At 39.4% G+C, this 13,987-nt stretch overlaps 1 protein-coding gene across 2 annotated transcripts in view; it reads left to right on the plus strand.

Annotated features, from left to right (window-relative positions):
* The window catches only part of tagapb (T cell activation RhoGTPase activating protein b), a 68,208-nt gene that overhangs the window by 29,972 nt on the left and 24,249 nt on the right, over positions 1-13,987 (plus strand). The window contains exons 4-5 of one of the 2 annotated variants that reach the window (XM_061986990.2): positions 5,534-5,683; positions 13,019-13,060. In XM_061986990.2, coding sequence (XP_061842974.2) covers positions 5,534-5,683; positions 13,019-13,060 — 192 coding nt within the window. Of the gene's footprint in view, positions 1-5,533; positions 5,684-6,095; positions 6,125-13,018; positions 13,061-13,987 lie in introns of those variants that run through there. The other variant, XM_061986991.2, reaches the window with a different exon arrangement.

A 13,987-nucleotide genomic window follows, 5' to 3' on the forward strand; every position in this document is an offset into this window, starting at 1 on the left:
AAGTTATGGAAAAAAATGCCAACATGGCACTGCCATATTTATTATTGAAGTCACAAAGTGCATTATTTTTTTTTAACATGCCTCAAAACAGCAGCTTGAGAGCAGAGAGATTGAGGTGGGCGGGGTTGCGTTTGGGGGTGTATATTGTAGCGTCCCGGAAGAGTTAGTGCTGCAAGGGCTTCTGGGTATTTGTTCTGTTGTGTTTATGTTGTGTTACGGTGCGGATGTTCTCCCGAAATGTGTTTGTCATTCTTGTTCGGTGTGGGTTCACAGTGTGGCGCATATTTGTAACAGTGTTAAAAGTGTTAATACGGCCACCCTCAGTGTGACCTGTATGGCTGTTGACCAAGTATGCCTTGCATATATACAGTCGTGGAATTAACACATTATTATGCCTAATTTTGTTGTGATGCCCCGCTGGATGCATTAAACAATGTAACAAGGTTTTCCAAAATAAATCAACTCAAGTTATGGAAAAAAAAAATGCCAACATGGCACTGCCATATCTATTATTGAAGTCACAAAGTGCATTATTTTTTTTAACATGCCTCAAAACAGCAGCTTGAGAGCAGAGAGATTGAGGTGGGCGGGGTTGCGTTTGGGGGGGTGTATATTGTAGCGTCCCGGAAGAGTTAGTGCTGCAAGGGCTTCTGGGTATTTGTTCTGTTGTGTTTATGTTGTGTTACGGTGCGGATGTTCTCCCGAAATGTGTTTGTCATTCTTGTTCGGTGTTGGTTCACAGTGTGGCGCATATTTGTAACAGTGTTAAAGTTGTTTATACGGCCACCCTCAGTGTGACCTGTATGGCTGTTGACCAAGTATGCCTTGCATATATACAGTCATGGAATTAACACATTATTATGCCTAATTTTGTTGTGATGCCCCGCTGGATGCATTAAACAATGTAACAAGGTTTTCCAAAATAAATCAACTCAAGTTATGGAAAAGAATGCCAACATGGCACTGCCATATTTATTATTGAAGTCACAAAGTGCATTATTTTTTTTTAACATGCCTCAAAACAGCAGCTTGGAAAGAGAGAGCATGTCCCAGAGAGGTTGAGGTGGGCGGGGTTGAGTTTGGTGGTAGCAGGGGTGTATATTGTAGCGTCCCGGAAGAGTTAGTGCTGCAAGGGGTTCTGGGTATTTGTTTATGTTGTGTTACGGTGCGGATGTTCTCCCGAAATGTGTTTGTCATTCTTGTTCGGTGTGGGTTCACAGTGTGGCGCAGATTTGTAACAGTGTTAAAGTTGTTTATACGGCCACCCTCAGTGTGACCTGTATGGCTGTTGACCAATTATGCCTTGCATATATACAGTCGTGGAATTAACACATTATTATGCCTAATTTTGTTGTGATGCCCCGCTGGATGCATTAAACAATGTAACAAGGTTTTCCAAAATAAATCAACTCAAGTTATGGAAAAAAGTGCCAACATGGCACTGCCATATTTATTATTGAAGTCACAAAGTGCATTATTTTTTTTAACATGCCTCAAAACAGCAGCTTGAGAGCAGAGAGATTGAGGTGGGCGGGGTTGCGTTTGGGGGGGTGTATATTGTAGCGTCCCGGAAGAGTTAGTGCTGCAAGGGATTCTGGGTATTTGTTCTGTTGTGTTTATGTTGTGTTACGGTGCGGATGTTCTCCCGAAATGTGTTTGTCATTCTTGTTCGGTGTGGGTTCACAGTGTGGCGCATATTTGTAACAGTGTTAAAGTTGTTTATACGGCCACCCTCAGTGTGACCTGTATGGCTGTTGACCAAGTATGCCTTGCATATATACAGTCATGGAATTAACACATTATTATGCCTAATTTTGTTGTGATGCCCCGCTGGATGCATTAAACAATGTAACAAGGTTTTCCAAAATAAATCAACTCAAGTTAGGGAAAAAAGTGCCAACTTTATTATTGAAGTCACAAAGTGCATTATTTTTTTTAACATGCCTCAAAACAGCAGCTTGGAATTTGGTACATGCTCTCCCTGAGAGAGCATGTCCTAGAGATATTGAGGTGGGCGGGGTTGAGTTTGAAGGGGGCGTATATAGTAGCGTCTCGGAAGAGTTAGTGCTGCAAGGGCTTCTGGGTATTTGTTCTGTTGTGCTTATGTTGTGTTACGGTGCGGATGTTCTCCCGAAATGTGTTTGTCATTCTTGTTCGGTGTGGGTTCACAGTGTGGCGCATATTTGTAACAGTGTTAAAGTTGTTAATACGGCCACCCTCAGTGTGACCTGTATGGCTGTTGACCAAGTATGCATTGCATATATACAGTCGGGGAATTAACACATTTTTATGCCTAATTTTGTTGTGATGCCCCGCTGGATGCATTAAACAAGTAACAAGGTTTTCCAAAATAAAGCAACTCAAGTTATGGAAAAAAAAAGTGCCAACATGGCACTGCCATATTTATTATTGAAGTCACAAAGTGCATTTTTTTTTTTAACATGCCTCAAAACAGCAGCTTGGAAAGAGAGAGCATGTCCCAGAGAGGTTGAGGTGGGCGGGGTTGAGTTTGGTGGTAGCAGGGGTGTATATTGTAGCGTCCCGTAAGAGTTAGTGCTGCAAGGGGTTCTGGGTATTTGTTTATGTTGTGTTACGGTGCGGATGTTCTCCCGAAATGTGTTTGTCATTCTTGTTCGGTGTGGGTTCACAGTGTGGCGCATATTTGTAACAGTGTTAAAGTTGTTTATACGGCCACCCTCAGTGTGACCTGTATGGCTGTTGACCAAGTATGCCTTGCATATATACAGTCGTGGAATGAACACATTATTATGCCTAATTTTGTTGTGATGCCCCGCTGGATGCATTAAACAATGTAACAAGGTTTTCCAAAATAAATCAACTCAAGTTATGGAAAAAAAAATGCCAACATGGCACTGCCATATTTATTATTGAAGTCACAAAGTGCATTATTTTTTTTAACATGCCTCAAAACAGCAGCTTGAGAGCAGAGAGATTGAGGTGGGCGGGGTTGCGTTTGGGGGGGTGTATATTGTAGCGTCCCGGAAGAGTTAGTGCTGCAAGGGCTTCTGGGTATTTGTTCTGTTGTGTTTATGTTGTGTTACGGTGCGGAGGTTCTCCCGAAATGTGTTTGTCATTCTTGTTCGGTGTGGGTTCACAGTGTGGCGCATATTTGTAACAGTGTTAAAGTTGTTTATACGGCCACCCTCAGTGTGACCTGTATGGCTGTTGACCAAGTATGCATTGCATATATACAGTAGTGGAATTAACACATTATTATGCCTAATTTTGTTGTGATGCCCCGCTGGATGCATTAAACAATATAACAAGGTTTTCCAAAATAAATCAACTCAAGTTATGGAAAAAAATGCCAACATGGCACTGCCATATTTATTATTGAAGTCACAAAGTACATTATTTTTTTTAACATGCCTCAAAACAGCAGCTTGAGAGCAGAGAGATTGAGGTGGACGGGGTTGCGTTTGGGGGGGTGTATATTGTAGCGTCCCGGAAGAGTTAGTGCTGCAAGGGGTTCTGGGTATTTGTTCTGTTGTGTTTATGTTGTGTTACGGTGCGGATGTTCTCCCGAAATGTGTTTGTCATTCTTGTTCGGTGTGGGTTCACAGTGTGGCGCATATTTGTAACAGTGTTAAAGTTGTTTATACGGCCACCCTCAGTGTGACCTGTATGGCTGTTGACCAAGTATGCCTTGCATATGTACAGTCGTGGAATTAACACATTATTATGCCTAATTTTGTTGTGATGCCCCGCTGGATGCATTAAACAATGTAACAAGGTTTTCCAAAATAAATCAACTCAAGTTATGGAAAAAAGTGCCAACTTTATTATTGAAGTCACAAAGTGCACTATTTTTTTTAACATGCCTCAAAACAGCAGCTTGGAATTTGGGACATGCTCTCCCTGAGAGAGCATGTCCTAGAGATATTGAGGTGGGCGGGGTTGAGTTTGAGGGGGGGGGGGTATATTGTAGCGTCCCGGAAGAGTTAGTGCTGCAAGGGCTTCTGGGTATTTGTTCTGTTGTGTTTATGTTGTGTTACGGTGCGGATGTTCTCCCGAAATGTGTTTGTCATTCTTGTTCGGTGTGGGTTCACAGTGTGGCGCATATTTGTAACAGTGTTAAAGTTGTTAATACGGCCACCCTCAGTGTGACCTGTATGGCTGTTGACCAATTATGCCTTGCATATATACAGTCGTGGAATTAACACATTATTATGCCTAATTTTGTTGTGATGCCCCGCTGGATGCATTAAACAATGTAACAAGGTTTTCCAAAATAAATCAACTCAAGTTATGGGAAAAAAGTGCCAACTTTATTATTGAAGTCACAAAGTGCATTATTTTTTTTAACATGCCTCAAAACAGCAGCTTGGAATTTGGGACATGCTCTCCCTGAGAGAGCATGTCCTAGAGATATTGAGGTGGGCGGGGTTGAGTTTGAAGGGGGCGTATATTGTAGCGTCCCGGAAGAGTTAGTGCTGCAAGGGCTTCTGGGTATTTGTTCTGTTGTGTTTATGTTGTGTTACGGTGCGGATGTTCTCCCGAAATGTGTTTGTCATTCTTGTTCGGTGTGGGTTCACAGTGTGGCGCATATTTGTAACAGTGTTAAAGTTGTTAATACGGCCACCCTCAGTGTGACCTGTATGGCTGTTGACCAAGTATGCCTTGCATATATACAGTCGTGGAATTAACACATTATTATGCCTAATTTTGTTGTGATGCCCCGCTGGATGCATTAAACAATGTAACAAGGTTTTCCAAAATAAATCAACTCAAGTTATGGAAAAAAGTGCCAACTTTATTATTGAAGTCACAAAGTGCATTATTTTTTTTAACATGCCTCAAAACAGCAGCTTAGAATTTGGGACATGCTCTCCCTGAGAGAGCATGTCCTAGAGATATTGAGGTGGGCGGGGTTGAGTTTGAGGGGGGGGGGGTATATTGTAGCGTCCCGGAAGAGTTAGTGCTGCAAGGGCTTCTGGGTATTTGTTCTGTTGTGTTTATGTTGTGTTACGGTGCGGATGTTCTCCCGAAATGTGTTTGTCATTCTTGTTCGGTGTGGGTTCACAGTGTGGCGCATATTTGTAACAGTGTTAAAGTTGTTTATACGGCCACCCTCAGTGTGACCTGTATGGCTGTTGACCAAGTATGCGTTTGCATTCACTTGTGTGTGTGAAAAGCCGTAGATATTATGTGACTGGGCCGGCACGCAAAGGCAGTGCCTTTTAAGGTTTATCGGCGCTCTGTACTTCTCCCTACGTCCGTTTTAAAAAGTCATACATTTTACTTTTTGAAACCGATACCGATAATTTTGAAACCGATACCGATAATTTCCGATATTACATTTTTAAGAGCATTTATTGGCCGATGTTTTCGGACATCTCTAATTCTTCTTGTTCCCATCTAGCTTTGAATTAATTCCCCAGAACTATTCCCAGTCCCACTGTCATTTTTTGCTGAGTGTGTTCTATTTCCCAAATAAAGTCAAAGCTGATGCTTTTATTAAACAAGGTTGATGGCTGGCAATATCAGGAGCACCTTTGCTGTGTTTGTGCAGGTCCTGCAGCTACCGCGTGAAGCACAGAATCTCCCTGGAGGACGTCTCAGTTCACAGCTTGGAGGACGAGGGGGGGACGGCGCAGGACGCGGACCCGAGAAGGACCCTCGCCTTCGCTTGGGGTGTCACCTTTTGTTTGGTGTGTTTTAGGTGAGCATGCGTCATTCACCTTTTACAGCAACATGTCATGCATTAATGAGTCAAACACAATCAAGAATAGGCTGACCATATAGTGCAGGGGTCGGCAACCCGCGGCTCTCTTTAGCGCCGCCCTAGTGGCTCTCTGGAGCTTTTTCAAAAATGTATGAAAAATAGAAAAAGATGAGGGGAAAAATATATATATTTTTTGTTTTAATATGGTTTCTGTAGGAGGACAAACATGACACAAACCTCCCTAATTGTTATAAAGCACACTGTTTATATTAAACATGCTTCACTGATTCGAGTATTTGGCGGGCACCGTTTTGTCCTACTAATTTTGGCGGTCCTTGAACTCACCGTAGTTTGTTTACATGTATAACTTTCTCCGAGGACGTGTTTCTGTCTCATTTTGTCCACCAGACTTTTAACGTTGTGCATGAATGCACAAAGGTGAGTTTTGTTGATGTTATTGACTTTGTGTGGAGTGCTAATCAGACATATTTGGTCACTGCATGACTGCAAGCTAATCGATGCTAACATGCTATTTAGGCTAGCTATATGTACATATTGCATCATTATGCCTCATTTGTAGCTATATTTGAGGTCATTTAGTTTCCTTTAAGTCATCTTAATTCAATTTATATCTCATGACACACTATATGTATGTAATATGGTGTCATGTCTGTGTAATCATGTTTTGTCTTAGTCATGTTTTGTTTAGTTTCTGGCTTTTCACTCCCTTGTCTTGTTTCCATGATTACCCATTAGTTTCACCTGTTCCACGTTTGGACTCATTGTGCACTCTCGTTTATCACCATAGCAACCCATTAGTTTTCACCTGTCACGTCACGCACCTGTTTCACGTTTTGAGTCGCGCACCTGTTTTCGTTAATCATGTATGTAGTATTTAAGTTCAGTGTTTTCAGTTTGTCTTTCTGGTGACATCTCCATATTTATGCTTCTGCACACTCTCCACACGCTTATGATCCTTGCTGCTCTCTTTTCATGCCGGTTCCATGCCAAGTAAGTTTTTGTTTATTAAGCCACAGTTAGTGTTTTTTGTTGTTCATAGTTTTTGCCTTTGTGCAAGTGTTTGGTTTCATAGTTTGTTCTCCGCCATTGTGCGCGCCTTTTGTTTACTTCTTTTTTTGTAGTTCTAGTGTTTCAATAAAAAATGTACTTACATTCCCGTCTCGCCCGAGCCAACTTTCCGTTGCATCCCAGAATATTTAAAACCCAGGACCAAGTCTTGACATATGGCTTTTAATTTTTTGCGGCTCCAGACAGATTTGTTTTTGTAGTTTTGGTCCAATATGGCTCTTTCAACATATTGGGTTGCCGACCTCTGCACTAGCTCATAACATCACATCTTTCCCCCTATAAAGAAATAATGTTAACTCGATAAAGTGTATTTCTTTTTTTAGCTTTAACTTTTAATTTTTTAGCATTGTAACCACATTTGCAAACAACTTTTCTCTTCATAGAATTTTCTTTCAATAAAGAAATAAAGTGCAAAAATGTCAAATCATCGTAACAAACAGTTATGTTCCAATAGCAGCAGAAGTGCACTTTTTTGGAGAGCTGTATTATTTTCAGTTTTGTGCCCAAGGGACTGATTTTATTTAACACTATATTATTATTTATACACCTATAGTGATCACAGAGACAGGTTGTTTTTGTGTTACTGTATATATTTGTTTTTCTGAAAAATCCCACTTAATATACTTTGGGTAACAACAGTCAATATTTTTTATTTTTTATTTTTTTAGGGTGGTAACAGTCAATATTTATTTATTTATTAGATTTTATTGTTTTCTTATACAATAAAAGTGAGCTTTTGTTAAATCAAATATTGTGTGTTTTTTTCCATATACAACAACCTATCTGGACTCGATAAGAGGATTCGATAATAGGCTCGAACTCGATAATTTCTTATTAAAACATCATCCCTATGTATAGCTAATATAGACACTTTTATCATGTGTTGTCGTCATTATAAGACTCATATAAGGCTTTTCATTTTTTGCGGCTCCAGACGGATTTTTTTTATTTAAAAGTGTAAAAAGTGTTTTGCTTGGGTCATGAAATGATGATAATGGTGTGCCAGGACATACATTAGGGATGTCCCGATCCGATATTTGGATCGGATCGGCTGCCGATATTTGCCAAAAATTGCGTATCGGCAAGGCATGGAAAAATGCCGATCCATCTCCAGTTTAAAAAAAAAACTCCGGTCCGTGTTTTCCAACGCACCGATTTAAGTAATACATTCCACTTTTCTATGCTCCGTAATTTCCGTTCCGCATTTTCCAGCACACCTTCAACACATCCACAGGTCTGTGAATTCTCATGCAGTTGCTTTTAGCTGCTGGCATTACACGACAGGCTCTTCTCACTCTTTCCTGTGTCTCCCTCTCACAGACAGCAAGCGCACCTTCTTACACACGTCACATACTGTCACGTCATACGTCACATACGTATACGTCCTCCCCGAGCAGAGAGGTAGCAGCATGGCTAACGTTAGCTGTGATGCTAGCGCAGCCGTGTGACCAACGCTCCCTCTAAGGTGCTCGCCTGTGCAATTGCGCACTGTTTAAGCGTCCTCTGCGCATAGCAAATCTATGCCACGCACAAAATCTAATAAAAAAATAAGCGCATAACAATTTTCGACACACGGACACGACAGAGAAAACCGTTTTCGTCATCATTGTTCAAATATTGTGACGTCTGTCGAGACGCTTATCTCCATTCGGTGCCACACGTCCACACCATCAAAATGCAGAGGCAAAAATTTCCACATCAACACCGTATGAAAAAAATATTGATTTTTTTAGTTGTGATTTCCTTCTCTGCATGAAAGTTTAAAAGTAGCATATATTAATGCAGTATGAAGAAGAATGTTTTAATGTAGACATGCAAGCCTTGAAAGAAAATGTTGAAAATCAAGACTACATTTCCTGCAAATGGGTGCATTTCTACCCTATATTTTAACTTTAGATTTATTCTCATATCAAACTCTTTTGGCTGTCTTTTTGCCACTTACATCCGGCGCCCCCCTCCACACCCTGGATTATAAATAATGTAAATAATTCAATGTGATTATCTTGTGTGATGACTGTATTATGATGATAGTATATATCTGATAGTATATATCTGTATCATGAATCAATTTAAGTGGACCCCGACTTAAACAAGTTGAAAAACTTATTGGGGTGTTACCATTTAGTGGTCAATTGTACGGAATATGTACTTCACTGTGCAACCTACTAATAAAAGTCTCAATCAATCAATCAAAACACATAGAATCATCATACTGCTGTGATTATATGCATCAAGTGTTCATTCAAGGCTAAGGCAAAATATCGAGATATATATGGTGTATCGCAATATGGCCTTAAAATATCGCAATATTAAAAAAAGGCCATATCGCCCAGCCCTAGTTTCAATGATGCCATTTCTGTTTGTCATGTATAATTTTGTCTATTTTGTGTTTATCCTTGAATAAACAGGTCAGTTTCTTGTTACCAACCATTGTGTATTATTTAAACTCCCCTAATTCAGCTGGCTAGTTGTTATCAAGAGTACTAAAACCCTTTTCAACATGATTCTGACAACTAAGTAGGCTAAATAACTTTAAACTTTAATACATGCTCAGATAGGCCAGTATCGGTCAGTATCGGTATCGGTCAGCAGGCCCGGCCCTAACCAATCTGGCGCCCTAGGCAAGATTTTAGGTGGCGCCCCCCCCCACATCGGCAGTGAAGTGTATATACTCACAAGAAACTGAATAGCTTTGTCTTTGACCTTTTTTTTTTTTACATACAACTATACCTAATATATAAAGGGGTGGAAAAGTGACTATTACCTGCAGGGCAAACATTAGCTAACCAGAAGGCAATAACAATGTAAACAAAAAACACCGGCTTAAAAGCTCTAATACAAATGTCCCTGAGGAATGTAAGGTGGGAGTACTGTAATTACCTAACGTTACATTATTATTTTCCATAACAATTTAGCCCCCTCCACAATATTAACCCGACGTTAAAACAGAACTAGCTATTTATTGATTAGCAATTGCCGAATCATGTAACATTAGCTTAATGCTAAAAAGCCAGCTACTATCACATTCTGTAACAGACAAATAATTTCATGTAGGCTAACGTTACCTACCTGCTACCTCTGTCTTTTCTCGTTTCTCCTCCTCTTCTTTTCTCTTTTTTCTTCCCTGGGCACCTGACAGTTTTGGCCGTTTTGACATTTTTTGATGTGGTGACGTCCAAAAAGAGTCATGATACCGGAAGGGAGGGGGCGCACCGTGCGGGGGGAGGGGGGGGGGGGGGGGGGGGGGGGGGCGTAATGTTGTAACAAATAATATTTCTAATAAATAGGCTTTACTTTGCATTTTAATTAACGTGGGATTATTTTTTGTATTTAGAAATCATAGTACCAACTTTTTTTTTTTCTTTTTTTTTTTCTCCAACATTTGTGGCACTGGCGTGGCGCCCCCTGATGGACGGCGCCCTTAGCATTTACCTATACGGCCTATGACACGGGCCGGCCCTGTCGGTCAGTATCGGTATCGGATCAGAAATGCAAAAACAATATCGGTATCGGATCCGAAGTGCAAAAACCTGGATCCGGACATCCCTAGCATACATACATTTTATATTTAACGCTTAAATCTCTGGAGTCTACATCAACTTCACATCTATTTCTCATTTCAAAATATTTTAGTTTTTTTTATGTTGTTTTTTTTTGGTTTGTTTGTTTTCCGCCCTTTTTTGTCAAACAAAACTATGTTTTTAATGGCAAACACACCAAATATGCAAAATCTTCCACCAAAAATATTTGTCAAAGTGTAATATTTGATGTGAAGTAATGGGAACCTTGGATAGGTCAATAATTCATAATAACATTGATTTTGATTCAATATTATGTTTTGAGCAATGTCAGTTTGAAAGAGAAAAAAAAACAGCTTTTGTTTTATTAGTCAACATTGCAACTTTTTCTAAATTACATTTTTTATTTCACTTTTGTTATGTTTTTGTTTATTTTAATAGTATTTTTAGAATGGGCCGTGGGCCTTTAAAACAATAGCTGTGGGCCGCTAATGGTAAAAAAATAAAAAATAAAAAAATAAAAATCTGCGTCCTTTCTGATTTCAACTGCTTGAAAGTATAACAAAATAAGTATTATATTCTGTAACATTCACAATTTTAGAAAAAAAGTGCAGAGGTAGAAATATTCAAAATAACCTCTTGTATATAATCTAAACATAAATAATGCCTCAAAAGAAGTTAATTCAATTTAAACAAAAAACAGCAGACGAGCTCTCGCCCTGCACAGCTGTTGTGTGCTTTGTAGTGTGGATATTTGCTTGTAGATCGTTTATTTGCCACAGATATATACCTTCCTGCTTTGCACACAGTACATTCTGCTTCCCATGTGTCACAAACCAGGACCAAAACACACATACCGTATTTTCCGCACCATAAGCCGCCCTGGGTTATAAGCCGCGCCTTCAATGAACGGCATATTTCAAAACTTTGTCCACCTATAAGCCGCCCCGTGTTATAAGCCGCATCTAACTGCGCTAAAGGAATGTCAAAAAAACAGTCAGATAGGTCAGTCAAACTTTAGTAATATATTAAAAACCAGCGTGATGTGGGCGCGCATGGAGTCGTATATCAACATGGACGGAGCTGCGTGAAAAAAGCCACCCGGCCTCTTCGCGTAAACTTACCTTAACCACTCGCTCATCTTTTCTTCATCCATCCATCCCTTCGAGTTAGCTTTTATGATGACGCCGGCTGGAAAGGTCTCTTTTGGCAAGGTCTTCCTTTTGAATATCACCATGGGTGGAAGTTTCTGGCCATTAGCATGGCAAGCTAGAACCACAGTGAAGGATGACTGTGGTGCGAATATTCACCGTACGTGCTCCCGTTGTATCCACAGTGCGGTTCACAGGAATATCAAAAGTCAGTGGAACCTCGTCCATGTTGATAATGTTCTCTGGCCGGATCTTTTTTTCAGCTATCTTGTTTTTACAATATGCACGGAAAGTAGCCAGCTTTTCTTGAAAGTCTTTAGGCAGTTGCTGTGAAATAGTAGTCCGTGTGCGGATGGAGAGATTGCGTCTTTTCATGAACCGGAAACCTGTCGCTTAGTAGGAGCCATTTTGTGGTCTTTACAGATGTAAACACACAAAGGAAATGAAACGTAATATCCGCGCGCTTCTTCTTCTTCTACGGGGGCGGGTGGTTGCTTACAGTAGAAGAAGAAGCGCTTCCTGTTCTATGGGGGCGGGTGCTTACCTTGGCGGTTGCTTGCGTAGAAGAAGAAGCACTTCCTCTTCTACGGGGAAAAAAGATGGCGGCTGTTTACCGTAGTTGCGAGACCGAAACTTTATGAAAATGAATCTTAATATTAATCCATATATAAAGCGCACCGGGTTATAAGCCGCACTGTCAGCTTTTGAGTAAATTTGTGGTTTTTAGGTGCGGCTAATAGTGCGGAAAATACGGTACTTTTCCCGCAAATCATCTGTGAAGTTGCATTTACGTTTCGGCTTCTCTCTTGTGTCCTGTCTGTCTCGCTCTCTGTCTCTGCCCCTCCCTCACAAATGTTGCTGCCGCACAACTTCACAATTTATTTTGTTTTTAACCCCTTCTTAACCCTGAACGTACATTGAAAATACAACCCTAACTTAAAAATGCCGGACATTTGAGGCATTTAAGAAACCCCGCCCGGACAGCCCCGCAAAAGAGGACATGTCCGGGGAAAAGAGGACGTATGGTCAGTCTTATCAAGAATGTTACACAAACTTTACATTTTTTTTAAATGTTTCTCTTGTGTGATAGTAACCGCTGATGAAAATAGGGAAACAGCAAAGAGAAAGTTTGGTCTGTGCAGCATCATGAGACGAGAGGTTGCACAATAACAATGGTGCACAGTAGTCGTTGGCCATTTTGATGCAGCCTCCAGTTCCACTTTTTTATTTATTTTTCTTCAAATAAATATCCACTTGAGAAGAGATGTCTCATGGTGGATTAAACAGTGATTACTGTACAACGTGGGTTAAAGTGCCAACACACACCTGTCACTTTCCACTGATGGGATGTTTAGCAAAGCGCGAGCGAGTGGGAAGTGGAGACTTGGTTGGGTGGATTGGTGGGTTTGGGGGGGAACGCCGTGACGCAGCTTCCTGTTCCCGTGACTTGAGTTACACTTTCCACCTCTTCAAAAAAAAAAGCCCGTGACGGCTCGCGTGGTCTTAGTTCCTGTTTGATTCTCATTGCCGTGAACAGAAAGTGAATGATTGCATGTGTGTTATTTGGATTGCAGCTCTCCTGAGGTGAAGGTGCGCTGGTTCGATACTCTGCACAGGTAGGCGACTCTATTGTTTATCTGGTTTGGTAATATTTCTCTTCAGGAGGGTTACATAATAGACAGTTTGGCAGCAGCTTTAATTGTAGATGCTGATGTGATAATACTTGGAAATTCAACATATCAGTCTTTAGTACATTATTATTATTTTTTTATTATTTTTTTATTATATTGTTATTTATTTTATTATTCTAGTATTTCATTATCTATCTATATATGTTTAGACAGTATGTATGTATGTATATACATATATACATACAGTATATATGTATGTATGTATATGTATATATATATATATATATATATATATATATATATATATATATATATATATATATATATATATATGTATATATATATGTGTTTGTTTTAGACTTAGACTTAGACTTCCTGTTTATTGTCATTCAAATGTGAACTTTACAGTACAGATAAGAACGAAATTTCGTTGCATTAGCTCATGGTAGTGCAGGATAAAAAACATACAGTATGTGTATACATATATACATATATATATAAATATATATTCCTTTTTATTGTTGTGTGTGTGTGTGTGTGTGTGTGTGTGTGTGTGTGTGTGTGTGTGTGTGTGTGTGTGTGTGTGTGTGTATATATACATAAATATATATATATATATGTGTGTGTGTGTGTGTGTGTATATATATATATATATATATATATATATATATATATAAATATGTGTGTATATATATATATTCTATTAATTTTTTTAATTATTTATTTACATTGCTTTATATATATATATATATATATATATACACACACACACACACACATATATATAAATAAAATGTGTGTATATATATATATATATAATGTGAGTATATATATATATATATATGCATATATATAAAATGTGTGTATATATATATATATATATAATGTGTGTGTATATATATATATATATAT

The sequence above is a fragment of the Nerophis lumbriciformis genome, linkage group LG26 (assembly GCF_033978685.3).
Source record: "Nerophis lumbriciformis linkage group LG26, RoL_Nlum_v2.1, whole genome shotgun sequence".
In the NCBI taxonomy this organism is placed as follows: Eukaryota; Metazoa; Chordata; class Actinopteri; order Syngnathiformes; family Syngnathidae; genus Nerophis; species Nerophis lumbriciformis.